This window comes from Neoarius graeffei, chromosome 23 (genome assembly GCF_027579695.1).
Source record: "Neoarius graeffei isolate fNeoGra1 chromosome 23, fNeoGra1.pri, whole genome shotgun sequence".
Classification (NCBI taxonomy): Eukaryota; Metazoa; Chordata; class Actinopteri; order Siluriformes; family Ariidae; genus Neoarius; species Neoarius graeffei.
Genome location: NC_083591.1, coordinates 25,559,171 through 25,582,849, shown reverse-complemented (window position 1 = coordinate 25,582,849; position 23,679 = coordinate 25,559,171). Strand labels below are relative to the sequence as shown.

The window sequence follows — 23,679 nt, the reverse complement described above, 5'->3', positions numbered from 1 at the left end:
GTGAGAGTAATCAATGAGAGTAATTGAAACTCTACAGCCAAATGCAACATCCTCCTTCCCGTACTTTGCAATTATTAAGGACAGGTTGTACCAAGTGACCCAGGACACTCAAACCCGTGAACAAAGAGCCCAATTATTGATCCCAAAGAGCCACAGGGAACTCGTATTTCATGCAGCTCACTTTAATCTGATGGCTGGATACTTTGGTCAAGATAAGACACTAGCCTTAATAATGGCCCGGTTCTATTGGCCAGGGAATCGTGGGGATGTCAGTTGGTGGTGTGCGGCTTGCCGCGAATGCCAGCTGGTGAATCCAGCAGCCACTCCAAAACCGCCCTTGTGCCCTCTCCCTCCAATCGAGACCCCCTTCAAAAGAATTGGCATGGACCTCGTCGGGCCATTAGATTGGTTGGCACAAGGATATCACTTTATTTTAGTCCTAGATGACTATGCAATGCAATATCTGGAAGCAGTCCCGCTGTGTAACTTTTCCATATGCAATGTGGTAGAGGCACTGTTTAAAATTATCTCCTGAGTCAGGATTACCAAAGAAATCCTGACTGACCAAGGCACTACATTCATGTCACGCATACATCACAATCTTTGAGTTATTGGGGATTAAAACCATCTGCACCAGCATTTATCACCCACAGATGGTTTGGTAGAACGATTCAACCAAACACTTCAAAACTTAATTTGGAAGTTTGTGAGTGAGGTTGCATGTAATTGGGATAAATAGCTCAAGCCCCTGTTATTCCACGAAATTGAGTCATACATGAGCTGATAGCTGACGAAGCACGTAGCTCCACAAGCTGGCTGTAAGGCATGTATGATGAGACTGAGTGGAATAATTGTTTTATTCTATCCACATTCACTGGATTTTGAGAAACAGAGCATTTTTATTTTTTTGCAAATTTGATAAATAAAAACTTTATGCAAAACATATGACAAAATCATTCACATAGAATGTAAACAAACTGGCAAAATGACAGTAGCAATTTGTGAAAAATGCTATTATAATAATAATTCTTGAAAAAAAAAATTCAAATCCAGACAGCCAAGAGAAACAGATCAGATCTCCACATAGTTTGGCTGGACCTTGCAAATGCCTACAGCTCTGTTCCCCGCCAGCTGATCACCTTTGCGCTCAACTTCTTCCATGTTCCACCATGCATCCAGACCATAGTGGAGAAGTACTTTAACACTTTTCACATCTGCTACACATCCAAGCCAATTTCAACCGGTTGGCACCAGCTGGAGAAGGGAATAGCAATGGGTTGTTCTATCTCTCCCATCTTATTTACAGCAGCGTTTGAGATCATCCTAATTGGTGGCAGACAGATGGTTCGAGGAGTCAGGTCTCAATTAGGTCATAGATTCCCAGCTATAAGAAGCTACATGGATGATGTCACCACCCTCCTCCAGACAGCTGCATGCACTGTCAGACTTCTAAAGAGGTTTGAGGAGCTGCTTGCATGGGCCAGAATGAGAATAAAGTCAGCCAAGTCCCACAGTCTATCTGGAAGGGAGTCAGGAATGATAACATCTGCTTCTCAGTTGACGGTGAGAAAATTCCACTCCTGCATCAACCTGTCTGAAGCCTTGGAAGGCTCTACATGGATGACCTGTCTGACCATCATATGGCTGCCTCAGTAACATCCCAGCTCACAAATGGTCTGGCAGAAGAGGCAGAAAGAGGAAGTTTCTGGCTGTGGCTCCACAGAAAGAATAAAGTGTGGGGTAAACAGGGATCCTAGGGCCAGCTGAAGAAGGTGGCAGGGAGACATCCCTGCCGCTGCTCCACCACCCCAAGATGTTCTGGGATTAAAGGAGCAAAACATCAGGGAAGGGTGGCTCCCGTCTGATGACCCTGCAGCTGGCCCAACGGCACTGTCGGAGGTGCTTCAGGCAGAAATGCCCAGCAGGTAGACCTACCTGTGCTGATAATATATTGTGGCAGTGGGGGCATGGTCGAGCGTTGGCTGTGAACCGTGAGGAGGCAGGTTGAACCAGCAGGTAGCATGTGAGGAGGTGCACCTGTGTCAAATTACTAGCTGTCTATTAACCTGTGTCTCTGTGTGTCTCTTAGGCAGTCAGGAATGAGAGAGAGAGAGAGAGAGAGAGAGAGCGAGAGAACAGCATCACCCCACATGTGGGTATGTTTGTGCGTTAAATTGCTACTGAAAAATGCACGTTCTGAAGCCTGCTTCCCGGTCCTCTGTTTAACAAAACTAGAAAGTTGTTATATACAGTGTGTGTGTGTGTGTGTGTATATATATATATATATATATATATATATATATATATATATATATATATATACACACAGTGGTGCTTGAAAGTTTGTGAACCCTTTAGAATTTTCTATATTTCTGCATAAATATGACCTACAACATCATCAGATTTTCACAAGTCCTAAAAGTAGATAAAGAGAACCCAGTTAAACAAATGAGACAAAAATATTATACTTGGTCATTTATTTATTGAGAAAAATGATCCAATATTACATATCTGTGAGTGGCAAAAGTATGTGAACCTTTGCTTTCAGTATCTGGTGTGACCCCCTTGTGCAGCAATAACTGCAACTAAACGTTTGCGGTAACTGTTGATCAGTCCTGCACACCGGCTTGGAGGAATTTTAGTCCGTTCTTCCGTACAGAACAGCTTCAACTCTGGGATGTTGGTGGGTTTCCTCACATGAACTGCTCGCTTCAGGTCCTCCCACAACATTTCCATTGGATTAAGGTCAGGACTTTGACTTGGCCATTCCAAAACATTAACTTTATTCTTCTTTAACCATTCTTTGGTAGAATGACTTGTGTGCTTAGGGTCGTTGTCTTGCTGCATGACCCACCTTCTCTTGAGATTCAGTTCATGGACAGATGTCCTGACATTTTCCTTTAGAATTTACTGGTATAATTCAGAATTCATTGTTCCATCAATGATGGCAAGCCGTCCTGGCCCAGATGCAGCAAAACAGGCCCAAACCATGATACTACCACCACCATGCTTCACAGATGGGATAAGGTTCTTATGCTGGAATACAGTGTTTTCCTTTCTCCAAACATAACGCTTCTCATTTAAACCAAAAAGTTCTATTTCGGTCTCATCTGTCCACAAAACATTTTTCCAATCGCCTCCTGGCTTGTCCACGTGATCTTTAGCAAACTGCAGATGAGCAGCAATGTTCTTTTTGGAGAGCAGTGGCTTTCTCCTTGCAACCCTGCCATGCACACCATTGTTGCTCAGTGTTCTCCTGATGGTGGACTCATGAACATTAACATTAGCCAATGTGAGAGAGGCCTTCAGTTGCTTAGAAGTTACCCTGGGGTCCTTTGTGACCTTGCCAACTATTCCACGCCTTGCTCTTGGAGTGATCTTTGTTGGTCAACCACTCCTGGGGAGAGTAATGATGGTCTTGAATTTCCTCCATTTGTACACAATCTGTCTGACTGTGGATTGGTGGAGTCCAAACTCTTTAGAGATGGTTTTGTAACCTTTTCCAGCCTGATGAGCATCAACGCTTTTTCTGAGGTCCTCAGAAATCTCCTTTGTTCATGCCATGATACACTACCACAAACATGTGTTGTGAAGATCAGACTTTGCTAGATCCCTGTTCTTTAAATAAAACAGGGTGCCCACTCACACCTGATTGTCATCCCATTGATTGAAAACACCTGACTCTAATTTCACCTTCAAATTAACTGCTAATCCTCGAGGTTCACATACTTTTGCCACTCACATATATGTAATATTGGATCATTTTCCTCAATAAATAAATGACCAAGTATAATATTTTTGTCTCATTTGTTTAACTGGGTTCTCTTTATCTACTTTTAGGACTTGTGTGAAAATCTGATGTTTTAGGTCATATTTATGCAGAAATATAGAAAATTCTAAAGGGTTCACAAACTTTCAAGCACCACTGTATATATACACACACACACACCTCTAATTTGGACCTATCTACATATATTTTATATATCATTGCATATTGTTGCTATTTTTTGTTTGCGTTGATCTGATTTTGCAGGATAGTTGGCATTGAAACTGGCAGCATGCATAGTATTGAAGTGCCGTTTTAGATTATCTACTTTGCAGACAGCTATGGTCTGCATGCATATTAAGCATATTGGTTTAGCATTGGTGTCTTCCAGTAAAATAAACAAAACTGATCAGTTCAGTCAGATTTGAACTGACAGTTTTCCTGGTCCAGTTTGTGCTTTTTTTTGTGCAGACCATGTCGTTCTTCATTTAGCACAGTTAACATCATCTGACTTACTTGCGATATTTCACTGAGATGGCAGATGACTTAGCTGATATGCGTGCAGTACGCCTTGACTTGTGTCTTTCACGACCTACACTGGCGGTCATAAAGTGTACGGTGTAGTGTACGGTGAAGGTCAAGTGTACGGTGTGGGGTGAGGTCAAAATAACAAAGCAGTGCGCACTTTATTTCTCATGTTAAGACAGGTGCGTTGGTGCAAGTAGGTCAGTGTGGGCCAGACATTTGGCTCTCGCTGGCCAAATGTGGCCCGCGGGCCACCTATTGGGGTTCAGTGCCCTCGGTGGTCAAATGTGGTAACTGATGTAAGTCAAATTTGACACAAGTCAAATGATTTTAGGTTAGGAGACTAGTGTTGCCAGTAGTCTGGATGAGTACACAGAGGCTGTGACGTCCTACACCAGCTTCTGTGAGGACTGTTGCGTTCCATCATGAATCACGGTGAGTTACAATAATGGCAAACTGGTTCACAGATAAGATCAGACAGCCAAGGTTGCAAAAGGAAGAAGCGTTCAGAAATGGGGACAGGGACAGGAATAGGTTTAAAGAGTCTAGGAACAGGTTTAGCAAGGTGGTGAGAGAAGCTAAACGACTGTACTCTGAGAAACTCCAACACCAGTTCTCAGCCAACGACTCTACGTCTGTCTGGAAAGGGCTCAGACAGATCACTAACACCCCCCACTGGCCAACCAACAGAATGAGTTCTACTGTCGCTTTGAAAGACAATGGGACTGTCCTGATGACATCCCCCATGACTCCATACTCCAGCCCACCACTGCCACCTCTAATGTTGCTGGGGCCTCTCTACAACCTCTCACCCTGGAGGCCCATCCACCAACCACCACAGTCTCAACTCTCTCCATTCTGGAGAGGGACATCAACAAGCTCTTTAAGAAGCTGAACCCCCGCAAAGCAGCAGGCCCCGACTCTGTTTCACCATTTACCCTGAAGCACTGTGCTGATCAGCTGTCTCCGGTGTTCACAAATATCTTCTACACCTCACTGGAGACATGCCATGTGCCACCCTGCTTCAAGGCCTCCACCATTATCCCTGTCCCCAAAAAGCCAAGGATCACAGGATTAAATGACTACAGACCCATCACCCTGACTTCTGTGGTTATGAAATCTTTCAAGCGCCTTGTGCTTTACCACCTTAAAGCCATCACTGACCTGCTTCTAGACCCCATGCAGTTCACCTACAGATCCAACAGATCTGCAGATGATGCTGTCAACATGGCTCTTCATTTCATTCTCCAGCACCTGGACTCCCCAGGAACTTATGCTAGGATCCTGTTTGTGGATTTCAGTTCTGCCTTCAACACAATCATCCCAGCTCTTTTGCAGGACAAGCTCTCCCAGCTGAGCGTGCCTGACTCCACCTGCATGTGGGTCACTGACTTCCTGTTTGACAGGAAGTAGTACATGACGCTGGGGAAACACATCTCTGACTCCTGATCCATCAGCACAGGATCCCCCCAAGGCTGCGTCCTTTCTCCTCTACTCTTCTCCCTATACACCAACAGCTGCACCTCCAGTCATCAGTCTGTCAAGCTCCTAAAGTTTGCAGATGACAACACCGTTATTGGGTGTAGACTCTGATGAGGATGAGTCTACCTACAGGTGGGAGATTGACCATCTGGTGTCCTGGTGCAGGCAGAACAACTTAGAGCTTAAAGGAACAGTCCACCGTACTTCCATAATGAAATATGCTCTTATCTGAATTGAGACGAGCTGCTCCGTACCTGTCCGAGCTTTGCATGACCTCCCTGTCAGTCAGACGCAGTCAGACGCGCTGTCACTCCTGTTAGCAATGTAGCTAGGCTCAGTATGGCCAATGGTATTTTTGGGGGCTGTAGTTAGATGCGACCAAACTCTTCCGCGTTTTTCCTGTTTACATAGGTTTATATGACCAGTGATATGAAACAAGTTCAGTTCCACAAATTGAAACGTGGCGATTTTCTATGCTATGGAAAGTCCGCACTATAATGACAGGTGTACTAACACCTTCTGCGCGCTTCGGCAGCGCATTGATATCTGAGCTCCGTATCAATGCGCTGCCGAAGCGCGCAGAAGGTGTTAGTACGCCTGTCATTATAGTGCGGACTTTCCATAGCATAGAAAATCGCCACGTTTCAATTTGTGGAACTGAACTTGTTTCATATCACTGGTCATATAAACCTATGTAAACAGGAAAAACGTGGAAGAGTTTGGTCGCATCTAACTACAGCCCCAAAAAATACCATTGGCCATATTGAGCCTAGCTACATTGCTAACAGGAGTGACAGCGCGTCTGACTGCGTCTGACTGACTGGGAGGTCGCGCAAAGCTCGGACAGGTACGGAGCAGCTCGTCTCAATTCAGATAAGAGCATATTTCATTATGGAAGTACGGTGGACTGTTCCTTTAATGCTCTAAAAGACAGTGGAATTGATTGTAGACTTCAGGAGGAGCTCTGCCACACCCTCCCCCATCACCCTGTTTGACTCCTCAGTAACCTCTGTGGAGTATTTTAATTTCCTGGGCACTATAATCACTCAAGACCTTAAGTGGGAGACATATACCTGCTCTCTCACCAAGAAAGCACAGCAGAGGATGTACTTCCTGCAGCAGTTGAAGTTTGATCTGCCTAAGACAATGATGGTGCACTTTTACACCACCATCATCGAGTCCATCCTCACCTCCTCCATCACCGTCTGGTACGCTGCTGCCACTGCCAGGGACAAGGGCAGACTGCAGCGCATCATTCACTCTACTGAGAGGACAATTGGCTGCAACCTTCCATCTCTTCAGGACCTGTACGAGTCCAGGACCCGGAGTAGAGCAGAAAGGATTGTGGCCGTCCCCTCTCACCCCAGACACAAACTTTTTGAATCACTCCCCTCTGGTAGGAGGTTGCGGTCCATTAGAACCAAAACCTCACACCATAAGGCCAGCTTTTTCCCCACTGAGGCTGGCCTCATCAGTAGGGTCAGAGACCCCCACTGACTCTAACCTCACACTTACAATCTGTGATATCAATGCACTTCGTCTCTGAACTGTGATTTTGCACATTTCAAGATCATGTCATACATCTTTATTCTGTGAACTTTTATTGCACATTCTGGCACACACTGCACAGTTTGGCTATTTATTTAACCCACTGCACATATTCTTTTCCTCTCACACATTCACATTATGACTCCATCTTCATCATGTGACCTATTTTTGCACATTCTGGGACATACTGTACAGCTTGGACTTCAAAACAACTCATGCACACACCCCTAAAATATGTCAACTTTTCAAATTTGTATAGTCTAGATTCTTCTTATTTTTTTATTCTATGTATATAGCTAATTTTGTCTTTGCTAAATTCTTCTATCTTAATTGTTCAAGCACCAATCACCAAAGCAAATTCCTTGTATGTGGGAACGTACTTCACAATAAACTTGAATCTGAACTGTTGCTGGATTAACTCACATTAATTGTGCCTGGGTCATGAGTCAGTTCACTAAGTTTGGTGTAGATACAGTACCAGTAAAAAATTTCAATGCACCTCATCATTCATAAGTTTTTCTATACTTTGACTATTTTCTAGACTGTAGAACAATATTGAAGATTAAAACTATGAAATAAACATCTGGAACCTGTATGGAATTATGTGGTAAACAAAAATTTTTTTAAAAATGTGTTTCATATTTTAGATTCTTTGAATTAGCCACCGTTTACCTTGATGACAGCTTTGCACACTACTACATTATCTTAACCAGCTTCATAAGGTAGTCAGCTGGAATGCTTTTCAATTAAAAGGTGTGTATTGTCAAGTTAATTAGTAGAATTTCTTGCCTTCTTAATACTTTTGAGACCATCAAACAGTAACTAATAATACAGTAAATAGCCTTACTCGACAACAGTAGAAATATATATGTCAAGAACCATTCAACTAAAAATTATATTACTGGTATTAGTAGACACTCCAGAGTGACATACAATGTACCCAGAGCAGCCTGGGGTTAGGTGTCTTGTTCAAGGGCACTTCAGCCATACCTGCTGGTCTACAGAATCAAACTAGGGACCTTTTGGTCCCAAAGCCACTTCTCTAACCATTAGACAATGGCTTCCCTGACAGTCTAGCATTACTTTAAGGCATGAAGCATCTTAATTATTAAAGAAAAATCAGTGAATTAGAAGGTGTATCCAAACTTTTGACTAGTACTCTACATACTGAGATTACTGCATTACTGAGAGTTCCTGCTTAGAGGTTTTGCTGTCGAACACAATGCCAGAACAGAAAATGGCAACATGGATCTAAAAAGGTAAGAATTCAAATATCAATCATGATTTTCGACCAAAGATATGAATAATGAGCAAAAACATGTTTTTCCTTATTATAGCACCCCTTAGTGGTCAAATGGGTTAACTGTTGTTGGGCTGCCTTTGAACAGAGTCTTGAGTCAGTCATTCTCTACTTTCTCATTGCCCTTTGCGCCTTTGGGGGGTAAGCCACTTCAGCAGTCAGCATATTAGATTTTGCTAGTGTTCATAGTACTGAAAAAAGGGTAAAAATGACTTTTGCTGTGCCCCTGATTATTCTAACAACTGAAAAATAAACTGAACTCAACCAAAAATGGACACTATATAGCTATGGTTCTACTTATTGAAGACTGCCCCCTACTGGTTTATATATGATGGAATTTAAAGCTGCTTATCCAGCAGGCTGTCTTAGTTAGAGGTCTCCCATTTAAAATGTGTGTGTGTTTTTTACCTCCGCCAAGGAGGTTATGTTTTCGGTAGCGTTGGTTTGTTGGTTTGTCTGTTAGCAACATTACGGAAAAAGTGATGAACGGATTGCTCTGAAATTTTTTCCAGAGGTGTGACTGGGCACAAGTAACAATCCATTAAATTTTGGCGGTGATCCGGCTCACCGTCTGGATCCCGGAATTTTTTAAAGGATTCTTGGCGGAGGTCTGCGCTCTCCAAGTGCTTTTCTAGTCATGGAATATAAAGCTGCTTATCCATCAGGCTGTGTCTTAGTTAGAGGTCTCCCATTTAAATGATGGTTTTCTAAATTTTAGCAATTATTCCCTTTTCATTCCCTGTTAGATATATGGAGATCTTTAAACCCATGTAAAAGATTACAAAGACCAATTCTAAGTTTAGAATTGATTTTTGGCTTGGTATTAATGTGCTCAAATTGGTCAAGGAATTCTCCATCACTAAAGCACGTTTAACAGCTCAAAAGCTCATCCTTAGAGTAGAAACCAAAATAGAAAGTAATCATAATAACAAAGCATCTTGGAAATTTAATTCTGACTTATTAAATAATGAAAAATAGTATCAAGTTAAAAATTTATAATAGAATTTCACTAATAATATCCATGTAATGTGCCAAATGAGATATTTAAAAATTTGTGATTAGGGAATGTTCAATCCAATTCAGTAAAAATATTAGTAAACCAAAAAGAGAATTTGAAATTAAACTCATGCAGGAAATAAACAGATCACAAACTCGTGTGTATTTGAGACTGCATCTCTTACTTGCATGCTCCACACTCAAGGGTTCCATTGCCAAAGTGACAGTCTGGACTTTCGGGGATTCCTTCTTTGGAACATTCACACTCACAGATAAAGTTTAGATTAATCACCACCTCCTCATTGAAACCCAGTGGCTTGATCTTCATCACCTCTGGTGTACCATGCGATGGGCAGCCCTTAGTGGTGATGACTATATCAAAGGTCACCTGCATGACAGACAGGAACATTGGTGCATATTTCTACAACACTGTCATGACGTGACTAAAAAAAGAAAGTCGAAAGAGCTCATCAGATAAAATAGGATTGGTGGGTTTTGCCCTCTGGGGTCAAGAGCTTTGCCGGCAAAGCTCTGCAGGATTAGAATGAGTAGGTCATGTATTTAGATTAATATATTAGCGAGTTTTTATCATACAAGCATGATAAACATTGACAGAAACTTTATACTTCACACTTTCCTGTGTGCCCACTCCTAAATAATATTATATTTTTTAATTACCTAAATGAAACATAAAACTTGTCACCTTACTCAGTCACACCGGACTCAGAGTGCTGAGTGCCCACTTACACATTCACAAAATATTATTCACATGGTAAAAACTTAATTGCTTTCACTCTTTCGATTTCGATTGGTTTCTCTTTTGCCGTGGGCACACCTACCATAAAGAGGATAAAATATGGCAGCTATAGTTTTGGCTACCTTTTTCGAGGTAAAACCTGTTGCGAGATGGCATGCCAATTTGATGGTCAGGAGGCGCTTCGGATGATTCAGGACAACGATGACAATTTCAGCAGTTCATTGGATCTTGAGGACTGCGACACTGATGAATGTCAAAATGACACTGAAAATCAAATGATGAAAATCAAAATGACACTGAGCAGTGTCATTTTGAACTTTGACTCGATCCAGCCGAAGATCAACTTGAGTAAATGCAAATATTTCTTCTATTTCTTATGAGCATATTGGTTGATATGCGTGCGGTGTAGTGCATAATCTTTACAAGCTTCCTGAGTTAAATAAAACGCGCACCATCACTTGTTTGTTCCCTTTCCTTCTTCGTTTTTTCTGGCAGTCTAATGATTTTGGCATGCTCTGATGTCAATTTCAACAAATCTAAGCTGTATTTTATTGTCATATGACTTTTTTTGTATTCAGCACAAGTTCGGCTACAATAATATCTATGTAGTATGTATGCCATGATTGTACTTTTTAAAAAAATAACAGACAAATGAAGATGTAAAAAGCAGTTTTAGAACTGTGTTGGAACGTGTGAAAAAACATTACCTTACCCATTGTGATAAACTGTTTTGGTCACTTGAGGTGATTCTGTTAAGTCTTAGGAATGAATCAAGTACAAAAACTTACATTTGCTCCATTGATTTGAACAATTAAATGGCCATCAAAAAATGTATGTCCTCTTGTTTTGGTATAGAGTTGGCAGTGGGAGGGGTAAATCACTCTTCTCATTGAATACCCCTCCCACTGCCAACTCTATTCCAAAACAATGGGTTCTCCAGAAAATCTGAAGTAGCCAGCTAAAAAAAAGTAGTAGGCGGCTCTGGAATATGCCAAAGGCATGCTAATGCAAGGGGGTCCTGGGGGCATGCCCCCCGAAAATTTTTAAATTTACATGCCTTCTGGTGCATTCTCAGCTAATAAATTACTAACCATTTCCCTGTAAAATACTTGCAAAATATGTATGAAATTTCCCTCCAGATGTATGTGTGCTTGGCTTTCTCAGCTCCCCTCTGTAATATGCTGCATGGCTCTGTAACATAAATACACGGTGAGCTTATCTGGTGCATGTGTAATGTACTTGATGTACTTATGGTGTGGTATTGTATAGTTTTAATTTCAGCATAAATATTTGCACGCAATTAATTATTTGCAATTGCACTTTATAAATATGAAGCCTGAGCTAAGGGACTATACATTTCTGTGGGAACTTAGGCACTCTGGATATGAAAATATTAATTACGATGTATGTACAAACCTGCAGAAAACACAGACTTTATATTTATCTGACCCACAGAAGGTTATCATTTCTTCTTCGGTGGCATTTTGTGAAAGCCGTGGACAGGGTTATGACGGCGCAGCGAACATGAGTGGAATTTATTCTGGTGTTCAAGCGAGAATAGCGGAGCGGGAGCCCCTTGCTTTGTATGTGTACTGTGCGGCTCATTGTCTGAATTTGGTACTGAATGATTCTGTCAAAACTATCCGAGAGATTAGAGAGATTAGACAGCTTTATGATGTGGTTGCCAACAGTGTTAAGCAGGGCTTTGAACCAGAATTTTTTTCCTATTGGTTCGTTCCGAACAGAAACGGAATTTTAACGTTTCCGGTTTTGGGTTCCACCATTAAATAGACGTTCCCAAACCGGTTAGAACAAAAAAATTTCGTTCCCGGAACGGTTAATTACGTTCCCTGTCAGCTGTTTAACAAATGGCTATAAAATGATGTCTCTGTCTCATCCAGCTTAAGCCAAATGTAGGCTAATTCTATTACAACCTTCATTAAATAAGACAAGAAATAATTCAAAACAATTATTATTTCAAATGTTGGCGATTTGGATTCTCAGTATGTCTTCCCATCTACACAAACAGAAAAAGTGCCAAAAATGAAAGATAATTCATTTAGTGTGTTACCAAAGGCTAGTCAGGCCCTATAGAGGGCTACCGCATGACGTCACCGCGCCGCGAGATTTTGTTAGGCGCCATATTGGAAGACCAAGTACACATCTATGCAAGTACATACATTCATAAAACAAACTACACCTGAAATGTAGCCAGGGCCGGTTCTGCCCTAATCTGGACCCGGATGCAACATCGCGCAAACCCCCCCCCAAAAAAAAACCAGTCTAAATCAGGACAACCATCACATAACTATAAACATTTTACATCAACTATTTTAAATAAATGGACTATAATAAATGAGCCTGCAGGCAGCCACGGCGGGCTGCCTCAGAAAAGTAACCATTTGTCCTACCTTAAAACTCGTTTAGCATTTTCTGCCTCCTTTTTTGTATTTTCGACCCTCTGTTTATTTTCTTTCCTTTTCTGAAAACCCGATTTGTGTCCAGACATTTTGTTCTGCTACCAACGAACTAACTCGTCAGGTCTCGTCTCTCGAGCCCGCGATGATTCCCGTGGGAAGGGCAACAACTGATACATTTTTACAAACAGCCAATAGGGAGGTTGCAAAGTTCAGGCTCTCCTTTGCTCAGACACTCAGTAATGGAGACGTGATAGTAGTCCACCTTCCCGCTCTCTCCATTCAGTCAGCGAACGTCACACAGGAAGTGAACCGCAGCGGGTCATAGAAATTTGCGCAGGAGAAGAATGACTACGGAAACTTTGAGGAACTAAATAAAAACCGGTATTAACCGGTTACCATTATTTTTAATAAGCGTTTCTGTTCCGGAACATAAAAAATAATAAAGTTTCTGGTTTCGTTTCTGTTCCATGTGAAATAGAAAAAGTTCCCGGTTTTCGTTCCTTGAACCGGTTCAAAGCCCTGGTGTTAAGAGATGGGCATTACTTGGCGACTTATTGAGCCCAGAGAGCAGGGACATAATCTTGAAACGCCTCTGTCCAACCCGCTGGTCCTCCCGCTACGATGTGCTTGTTGCGTTAAAGTACAGATATGGAGATGTCATTTAAAGCTCTCGACAAGCTCTCACTTACAAGTGAGAAAACGAATGAACAAGATGAGGTAGATGCACTTAAAAAGGCCATTACTAAATTTCAGTTCATATTTTTAATCAGCCTTCAGACAAAGATTTTGGAGTGCACTAATGCCATCTCAAAGTTACTGCAGGAGAAGACCAGTGATCTCCTCAAAGTGTCTGCATTATTGCAGAATGCTGTACGAACTCTACAGGAGTACAGGGAGCAGTTTGATGAGGCATGAATTTCACTGTGCTTGAAGTGTGCATGTGACGAATAAAGGTTTCTTCTTCTTCTTCAAAGGCTTCCTGGCATTGGCTGTGAAATGGGGCAGTCAAATGCAATTTATAGCCACCAGGTTGAAAAAAAGTGAAGCGCCACTTTGATCACCTTAGCGAAGACCGTCAGCTTTCTGATGCAGAACATTATTGTCAGGTGAGGCTACATCCACACGACAATGGCAACGAGATGCTATTTAAAAAAATATCGCGTCCACATGGGCAACGATCAGTAAAATATCAGGTCCATATGGCAACGCAACGCTTGCTGAAAACGATGCGATACACATGCCACACCTCTAGGGGCGCTGTAAGACGGTCCCTTCGGAGACACCAGAACAATAGAAGAAGTAAGGACGTATGCGCATAAACTATTATGCTATTATACATAAACTACTATTACGATTTCATATTAGCCACAAAGTCAGAAAAATCTGTTCGTAAAATTACATTATAATGACCAAATACAATGAAAAGTATTTTTCCAGTCTCACCTGTGAAAGGTAATCCCATGTGATCTCGTTTGGACGGTAAACCTGTTGGTACAGTTAAACGCAGCACATGAATGAGGCATCTTTATTCTCCGCTTTGACCCATCCAATATGGCGGCGAGGATGACGTATGATTCTACGCGGAAGGCGGCGTCTTTAATGGTCCGGAATAAATTGAATGCTACACGTTGATGGATTAATTTGTTGTTCTACGCCCTTTTTGAGGAATGTATTGTAGGACTTAAACCAGCATCTGAAGAGGTGAGATCGCTCCTTTTTTTCCCTATTTTTGCTGGCGGGATTGACTCTGCCCTAAGGGCTATTCTCTCTCTCTCACTTTGCACCATTACACAATAAATATTCACAGTGAAAATATTTTGTAAGTGCATTTCATGAACAAAGTTATAGGATTTGTTGACAACTCGCATCGAGTTCGTTACACTTCTACCCGGCGTGAAGCACTGACAGTCATGTGGTTGTGACGTCATCGTAAACAAATCCGTTCTACTCATCCAGACGACTTCGCAACGGCAACGTTGCCAGATCTTTCCACTCTGGAACCCGTTCTCAAAAGATTGCGTTTTGGGGCACCCAAAATGCCGGTGCCGTGTGGACGCCAGGCCGAAACGATAAACAATTGTATCGTATTCACCTGAATCCGTTGCCGTGTGGACAGGGCCTGAATGTGTTCTATGCATGCCTTGATGTAATCATTCAGCAACTGTCACAAAGGTTTGTCAGTTTAAATCGGACTGCTCATTTGTTTGAGGCTATTCATCCAAATACGCTCCAGCATGCCAAGGACGAGGAGTTATACGAAGTGGCCCATCGACTGTGTGATCACTATAGTCAGGATATTGACTCCAGCTTTCCTGGTCAACTAGTGTCATTTAGGGCTTGTTTCAAGGAGCAGATAGCGAGACACACATCTGTGCTTAGCCTGGCCAGGTTGCTGGTAGTAGATCATCCAGCAGTAGCTTCTATATTTAGTGAGATGTGCACGGCCTTCTTGCTTTTTCTCACTCTCCCTGTCTCAGTTGTGACAGCAGAGCGCTCTTTCTCCAAATTAAAATTGATAAAAAATTATCTCAGGAGCACAGTGGGTCAAGAGAGACTCTGTGGATTGGCCATTTTATCAATTGAGAATGAGCGAGCAAGAGTGCTTAACATCCCTCAAATAGTCGACGACTTTGCGGAGCGCAAGGCGTGTCGAATGCCATTTTAATGACGAACGCAGGTTTCCGTGTCGGCTTTGTAGTTGAAGACGTGCTTACACAATGAGGGTGTATCATTCATGATTGCTGGAATGTTTTGTTGTTGTTGTTTAGTGTCTATTTGGAACATAATAAAAAATGAATGGAAAATACAGGCTATGTAGGCCTATAACATTTTTTTAAAAATAATTTTAAAAAACGAGCAAGTTCTGTTCTAATATAGCCTGATTATATGCCGCAGGCCTTCTGTTTGTTTGCAATTTCGCCATGGCTAGGTCCAAAGGCTACATTCTTAAAAACTGCTTTTTGTTAGATATAGCCTGAGTAGGCCTATATGCCGCAAGCCTTCTAATTTGTTTGTCTGCAATTTCGCCATGTGGGGGGGGCCCTGACTGGTGTTTTGCCCCGGGGCCTTGTGTGCAGTTGTTCCGCCACTGAGACTAAGGCAGAGATTTGGAAATTATATTGAAAGGAAGCTCATGAGATTCAAACCATACAGATACATCGACAAGAAAACAAAGAAAGATAACATTAAAAGAAACTTACTTTACTCAATTTGCTTGTTAAAAACAAGCAGTTGTAATTTTTGTGCTTGATACATTCTTAAGACTTAACAGAATCACCTCAAGTGACCAAAACAGTTTGTCACAATGGGTAAGGTAATGCTTCTTCACACAGTTCTTAAACTGCTTTTTACAACATCTTCATTTATCTGTTTTTTTTTTTTAAAGTACAATCATGACATACATACTACATAGATATTATTGTAGCTGAACTTGTGCTGAATACAAAAAAAAGTCATATGAATTTGAAAATACGGCTTAGATTTGTTGAAAGTGATAACATCAGAGCATGCCAAAATCATTCGAGTGCCAGAAAATACCCTCAGGCCCCAGAGGGTTAAACATGTGCTTGCTTCTCTCACTGACTTTTGCTATGTTCACCTCTTGTAAATTATACTTGTTCTTACCTCATCACCGATGGAGATGTTTGAGCACTTTCTTCCATTGTCACCTGTTTCACTCACTCCATTCTTGCAGTGGGACACGTATGAGATGGACACTCCCTCAGGCAGCTTGCTATTCTCCAGGATCACCTCAGATGACAGAGACTAAGGCAGAAATTTGGAAAATGATTACTGAAAGGAAGCTCATGAGATTTAAATACAGATACATCGACAAGAAAACAAAGGAAGGTAATATTAAAAGAAACTTACTCAATTTGCTTGTAAAAATATAATCACTCACTTTGGGATATTATAGCAAGAGTTACACTTTATGGCCAAAAATTTTTGGACACCTGACCCAGGGCTTTACATTAACTTTTTTGCTCACCGGCCACTGTGGCTAGTGGTTTTCCCGAGTCACTAACCATTCAGCGTTTTCACTAGCCACAATTTTGTTGCCAGGAAATCGAAGTTTTTTTATTCACCATGATACGTTAAAGTTCAGAAGATCTAGATTTAATTATGAATGGCAGCGTATAATGTATCTCTGCAGTAGCACTCAAGTATTCAGCGCTGTTAAGGTAGCTCCCTATATGAAAACATGCAGCCAATTCAGACTAAAATATAAACAGAGTATTCTGTTTATTGAACTCAAATTCAAGCCCCTTACAATATGAAATATCATATAATATGAAAAATAACATTTAGTACAACTGAACTGATTCTAATATTAAAAGTCCAATTCAAAACATTTATCACTGAAAAACATTTGATGTTTTGATATGCAAGTATTATGTGTATTATCAAGTATTACTATTTATATTATGTATTATCTATTAATTGTGTGTGTGTGTGTGTGTGTGTGTGTGTGAGTGAACATGTGTAGAGAGAGACATTAAATGTCCTCATGACATTCATCATCAGATGAGTCTGAATGGTCCATGAAAAATGGTCTTCGTGACCTGAGGCTTCCAGCAGGCCATAAGCTGATAGCTGGGGCGAGATCAACTTCTTTCCAATCGCGTGAACATTTCTAAACAGCAGCTCCATCCTCTCCAGCTCAGCTGACTTCATGACAGCCAGGGACTGAAAGCAATGCTGTCCTGTAGTGACCAGCCATCTTCGCCTGTTTTGATGTTATAGTACCGATGTGTGCATTTGACTTTTCGTGGTCCTTTATAGTTTCGAGTTTAAAATTACTGGTGCCTGTCTTTGCCAGACTCTCTACAGTCTTCGCAGTACATGGTATTTTTGGTTTTGCTATGAACTAGCCAATCTCACCCGAACTTCCATTTGCCATTGAACTGTCTTATCTTCCTATTAGTGTCTTGTTCATCTCCATGGCCGCAGCCAGCTCTGAGGCCCCCGTGGTCCGGACCTCGGTCATTTTTAAGAGCTGAAAATACATTTGTACGCTAAATATTCAACTGGATAAAAAAATAAAGAATAACATTAAAACGTCTCCATAAAAAGTGCATTGTTAATGATGTTAAACGTTGATTCTGCCTCTGTTTGGTGCGCGCGGCTCTGAGACCAAGAACACAAAAGCGAATGAGCACACGCGCGACTCGGGGGAGGAACGCACTGCAGGAAACACGGGGTTTCCATGGTAACCATCAGCGCACTTTCATGAAGCTGTCAAATTTACATTTTCGAACTTCGTAGTTAGCTGGGATAGGCTCCAGCTTGCCTGCGACCCTGTAGAACAGGATAAAGCGGCTAGAGATAATGAGATGAGATGAAAAAATAAATATATTATTTCCCAGCTTAAGGTCGGTCCGTATCGTGAAATACCGTGACCTCAGCCCAGAGGCCTTGGTCAGTATTTTCAAGACCTAGGTCACGGTATTTCACGATACGGACCCCCCCCAGCTGGTAAATAATACACACACACACACACACACACACACACACACACACACGACGGTACTGTTCTGTCCCGGGTTATGAGAGATGTGTTACACTGATTCTGACAACATGATGACATCGTGGCTACAGCCTACAAAAAAAAAAAACCTTACGAATGAGTAGGTACGCCTTTTTGACCAACAGGGAGCATGTTCTTGAACCAATTCCATTCAGGATTCTTTGAACAAGAACAGAATCCGTTCTCTGTGGGTCGAAAAGGGGTAACGTCCCAGTTTGGTTATACTAAACATAGGCACTAATGGAACGCTGCTCAGCCAATCAAATTAGTGAGTCTGTATATTACTGAACTGTTGTATAATTAGTTAATTAGCTGATTATAGCTGAACCAGGGGAAAATGGTGCATTCCAGGACCACATTCAGGAACCTGTGGTGTAATGTGAATGTGGCCATGTTTTGCCTCTAGTGGCTTTCCATATAGGATGCGCCATCAAAACCCTATATTCAATATCTTGAAAGATGCTAAAGAGGAGTTCAAATGACACTCTGAGCAGATCGGGTTTACTTTTCAGGTTTACTCTGTACAACATGTGCAGCAGCGCAGTTGTAGCCTGCCTTGTTTGTGATTTTAAAAATAAATAATTCGATAAGCCAAAGCAATAGAGTGGAAAGTTTCAACTTATGTTTGCCTTGGATAACTTTGCCTAAAACGTGGTGGTGTATACTGATTTTTTTCCCAGAATGTTTTTTTTGTGTGTAGGTGTAACAGATGCCAGGTTGTTACTGTATCTTATGGGGCTTTTCCACTACCAACGCGGCTGAGTTGGGCTGAGCCGTGCGGTGCTGAGTTGGGCTGAGTCGAGCTGAGTGGGGCTGTTGGGGTTGCATTTCGACTACAACCGCGCTGAACCGTGCTGGCTGGAAGTGGGTGGACACATTGGGTGGAGTTAGCGAAAGTGGGTGGACGTCACGTGATGTCGTTAGGCGGCGCAAACAGTGACATCAGTGACCTTTTAAGCGGTAGTCTCACGACCCGGATAGTAAACAATAAACCTGGAGGACATGGAGTCGTTAGTGTTGCTGGTCTTGGTGCTGTGGCTTGTTGTCACCGACAACGCCAACAGATACTGGCAAGAGCGTATAGATGAGGCGAGGCGCATAAGGCTTCGTAATTCTTCTTCTTCCAGGTTTACGGTGTTTACAGATCCCAGCGTGCTCGCGGGGCGTGTGTGGGCATGTGAGGACACTCCTCCTCACCAATCAGTGCACAGGGGAGTGTCTCCTCACGCCCCTAGCCCCACTCAGCTTGGTTGGGCTCACTTTAGCCCCACTCCAAAACCGTGCGAGTTTTGAGTGCTGAGTAAGGCTGAAGTGAGCTCAGTCGTGCTGCTCTGAGGTAGTCGAAACGCGAGCCGTGTTGGGCTGAAGTGAGCTGAAGTGAGCTGAAAAAGGGTAGTGGAAAAGGCCCTTTAGCTCCATAGGCTACATGGTTAGGATATCTTTTGTCCTCATTGCTTGGGCCAGATAAAACCATTAAACAAGCTTAAATTATTCTTACTCTTGCCACACACATGATTTTTTTTCAAAACTGATGATATTCAGTTCAAACACCATTAAAAGTAATTTCAGGAATAGATCTCTTGTGTGGCGTGTAATTCACCCCTCTCATTTAAATATGTCAAATGTTTCAGCGCACTTTTCGCATCACAGACCTCGGTGATTTTAAAATGCTGCTCCGGCCCTGCTCATCTCTGCCCCTTTTTTCCTGAGCAGCAGGGTTTGAAACTCCAGCTATATGCCGCCACATAGTGCGCTTGTCAGTCGTCAGCAACTTTGTTGCTTCGTTCATTAACCGCAGGTTACCGTATCATTGATTTTATCTGAGACGTTCTAAACAATTCTAACATGTTGTCAGAATGTTTATGCAGGTGCTCATGGGAGTTGTAGGCGCGTAATATTACATTGCAATGCGTTTATTATATCAGATGCCTTCAGAGAAAACTACAATTAAAATATATTGTCATACCACAGAATAAACCACCCGCCAAAGTGGCTAGTGAGACTGAAGTCATTACCCGCCAAAGCCGAATTTTACCCGCATTTGGCGGGTGGGCGGGTGCTAATGTAAAGCCCTGACCTGACCATGTATTACATTGTAAATGATTTATTGAACATCTTGTTCCAGTTTTAGTCCCCACTTTGCTGTTATCTCTGAACGTCCACTCTTCTGAGGTTTTCCACTACATTTTGGTGTATGGATGTGTGAAACTGCCCCTTTCAGCCACAAAGGCATTAGTGAGGTCAAGCACTGATGTTGTCCAAGAAATCCTTGGATGCAGATAGCATTCCAGTTCATCCCACAACTGTTCAGGGGTAGGTTTAATTAATAATAATAATAATAATAATAATAATAAGTTAAATTTATATAGCACATTTCTCATACCCAAGGTCACTTTCCAATTATAAGGAAAGATTTCAAGAAGTTTGTCATATGCATCGTAAAAACACGAAGGTTCAGACAATGCAGTGAAATTCTTACTTTGCTGCTCTCCTTACACACAACAATAACACATACACTCAACAAACACATGACAAAAAGGTGTCCAAAAAGGGAATAAAAGTAACGAAAGTAGTAAATGTAGTAAAACTAAATAAAAACTTAAAACCCCCTAAATAAGAACTAAAACTGAAGTAATAAAAGTAGTAAATGTAGTAAAACTAAATAGGTAAAAAAGTGCCAGAAAAACCTGAGTTAATTTGTAAAGTGACTCTGTGCTTTATGCAAACAGGTACAGTGGTGCTTGAAAGTTTGTGAACCCTTTAGAATTTTCTATATTTTTGCATAAACATGACCTAAAACAGGGCGGCACGGTGGTGTAGTGGTTAGCGCTGTCGCCTCACAGCAAGAAGGTCCTGGGTTCGAGCCCTGGGGCCGGCGAGGGCCTTTCTGTGTGGAGTTTCCATGTTCTCCCCATGTCCACGTGGGTTTCCTCCGGGTGCTCCGGTTTCCCCCACAGTCCAAAGACATGCAGGTTAGGTTAACTGGTGACTCTAAATTGACCATAGGTGTGAGTGTGAATGGTTGTCTGTGTCTATGTGTCAGCCCTGTGATGACCTGGCGACTTGTCCAGGGTGTACCCCGCCTTTCGCCCGTAGTCAGCTGGGATAGGCTCCAGCTTGCCTGCGACCCTGTAGAACAGGATAAAGTGGCTTGAGATAATGAGATGAGATGACCTAAAACATCATCAGATTTTCACAAAAGTCCTAAAAGTAGATAAAGAGAACCCAGTTAAACAAACAAGACAAAAATATTATACTTTGTCATTTATTTATTGAGGAAAATGATCCAATATTACATATCTGTGAGTGGCAAAAGTATGTGAACCTCTAGGATTAGCAGTTAATTTGAAGGTTAGAGTCAGGTGTTTTCAATCAATGGGATGACAATCAGGTGTGAGTTGGCACCCTGTTTTATTCAAAGAATAGGGATCTATCAAAGTCTGATCTTCACAACACGTTTGTGAAAGTGTATCATGGCATGAACAAAGGAGATTTCTGAGAACCTCAGAAAAAGCATTGTTGATGCTCATCAGGCTGGAAAAGGTTACAAAACCACCGCTAAAGAGTTTGGACTCCACCCATCCACAGTTAAACAGATTGTGTACAAATGGAGGAAATTCAAGACCATTGTTACCCTCCCCAGGAGTGGTCGACCAACAAAGATCACTCCAAGAGTAACGTGTGTAATAGTCTGCGAGGTCACAAAGGACCCCAGGGTAACTTCTAAGCAACTGAAGGCCTCACTCACATTGGCTAATGTTCATGAGTCCACCATCAGGAGAACACTGAACAACAATGGTGTGCATGGGAGGGTTGCAAGGAGAAAGTCACTGCTGTCCAAAAAGAACATTGCCGCTCCTCTACAGTTTGCTAAAGATCACGTGGACAAGCCAGGAGGCTACTGGAAAAATGTTTTGTGGATGGATGAGACCAAAATAGAAGTTTTTGGTTTAAATGAGAAGTGTTATGTTTGGAGAAAGGAAAACACTGCATTCCAGCATAAGAACCTTATCCCATCTGGGAAACATGGTGGTGGTAGTATCATGGTTTGGGCCTGTTTTACTGCATCTGGGCCAGGACGGCTTGCCATCATTGATGGAACAATGAATTCTGAATTATACCAATGGATTCTAAAGGAAAATGTCAGAACATCTGTCCATGAACTGAATCTCAAGAGAAGGTGGGTCATGCAGCAAGACAACGACCCTAAGCACACAAGTCGTTCTACCAAAGAATGGTTAAAGAAGAATAAAGTTGATGTTTTGGAATGGCCAAGTCAAAGTCCTGACCTTAATCCAATCGAAATGTTGTGGAAGGACCTGAAGCGAGCAGTTCATGTGAGGAAACCCACCAACATCCCAAAGTTGAAGCTGTTCTGTACGGAGGAATGGGCTAAAATTCCTCCAAGCCAGTGTGCAGGACTGATCAACAGTTACCGGAAACTTTTAGTTGCAGTTATTGCTGCACAAGGGGGTCACACCAGATACTAAAAGCAAAGGTTCACATACTTTTGCCACTCATAGATATGTAATATTGGATAATTTTTCTCAATAAATAAATGACCAAGTAAAATATTTTTGTCTCATTTGTTTAACTGGGTTCTCTTTATCTACTTTTAGGACTTATGTGAATATCTGATGATGTTTTAGCTCATATTTATGCAGAAATATAGAAAATTCTAAAGGGTTCACAAACTTTCAAGCACCACTCTAGCTCCAGTGGGGATGCTGGAGAATGGGGAGTGCAGTAGTTAGTGTGTTGTATTGTTCAGGAGCCTGATAGCCTGTGGATAGAAATTGTTTGTGAGTCTTGTAGTCCTTGATCTGACACTCCGGTACCATCTCCCTGATGGCAGGAGTGTAAAGAGACTGTATTGTGGGTGTGTGTTGTCCTTAATAATGTTATGGGCCCTCCTGATGACCCTGGTGTTATAAATGCCCTGTAGTGATGGGAAGGCTGTTCCAGAGATGGACTGGGCAGTCTTTATGACCCGCTGGAGAGCCTTCCTGTCCTGAACAGTGCAGTTTCCATACCACACTGTGATGGAGTGGTTAAAATCACTGGCCACAATGAACACACCATCTGGATGCACTGTCTCTCCTGCGTGCTGATGACATCATGCAATGTCCCCAGCGCAGTCACGTGATCCGCCTGAGGCGGAATAAACAGCCAGCAGAAACACAGCACTGAACTCCCTAGGTAAATAAAAAGGTTTGGTCTTTACCATTAACAGTTCAATGTCCGCAGAGCAATGCTTTTCAACTACCTGCACATTCCCGCACCATCTGTTGTTGATGTACACACAGACGCCACCTCCTCTCATCTTCCCCGAGACCAATGTGCGGTCTCCGCGGTAGA

General features: G+C 42.1%; 1 protein-coding gene across 2 annotated transcripts in view; it reads right to left on the bottom strand.

Annotated features, from left to right (window-relative positions):
• LOC132871637 (integrin beta-1-like) overlaps positions 1-23,679 on the bottom strand; it is a 156,287-nt gene that overhangs the window by 50,479 nt on the left and 82,129 nt on the right. For both annotated transcript variants that reach the window (XM_060905966.1, XM_060905965.1), the window contains exons 10-11: positions 16,419-16,559; positions 9,803-10,005 (exon numbers count right to left, since the gene is read on the bottom strand). In XM_060905966.1, the coding sequence (XP_060761949.1) occupies positions 9,803-10,005; positions 16,419-16,559 (344 nt within the window). The remainder of the gene's footprint in view (positions 1-9,802; positions 10,006-16,418; positions 16,560-23,679) is intronic.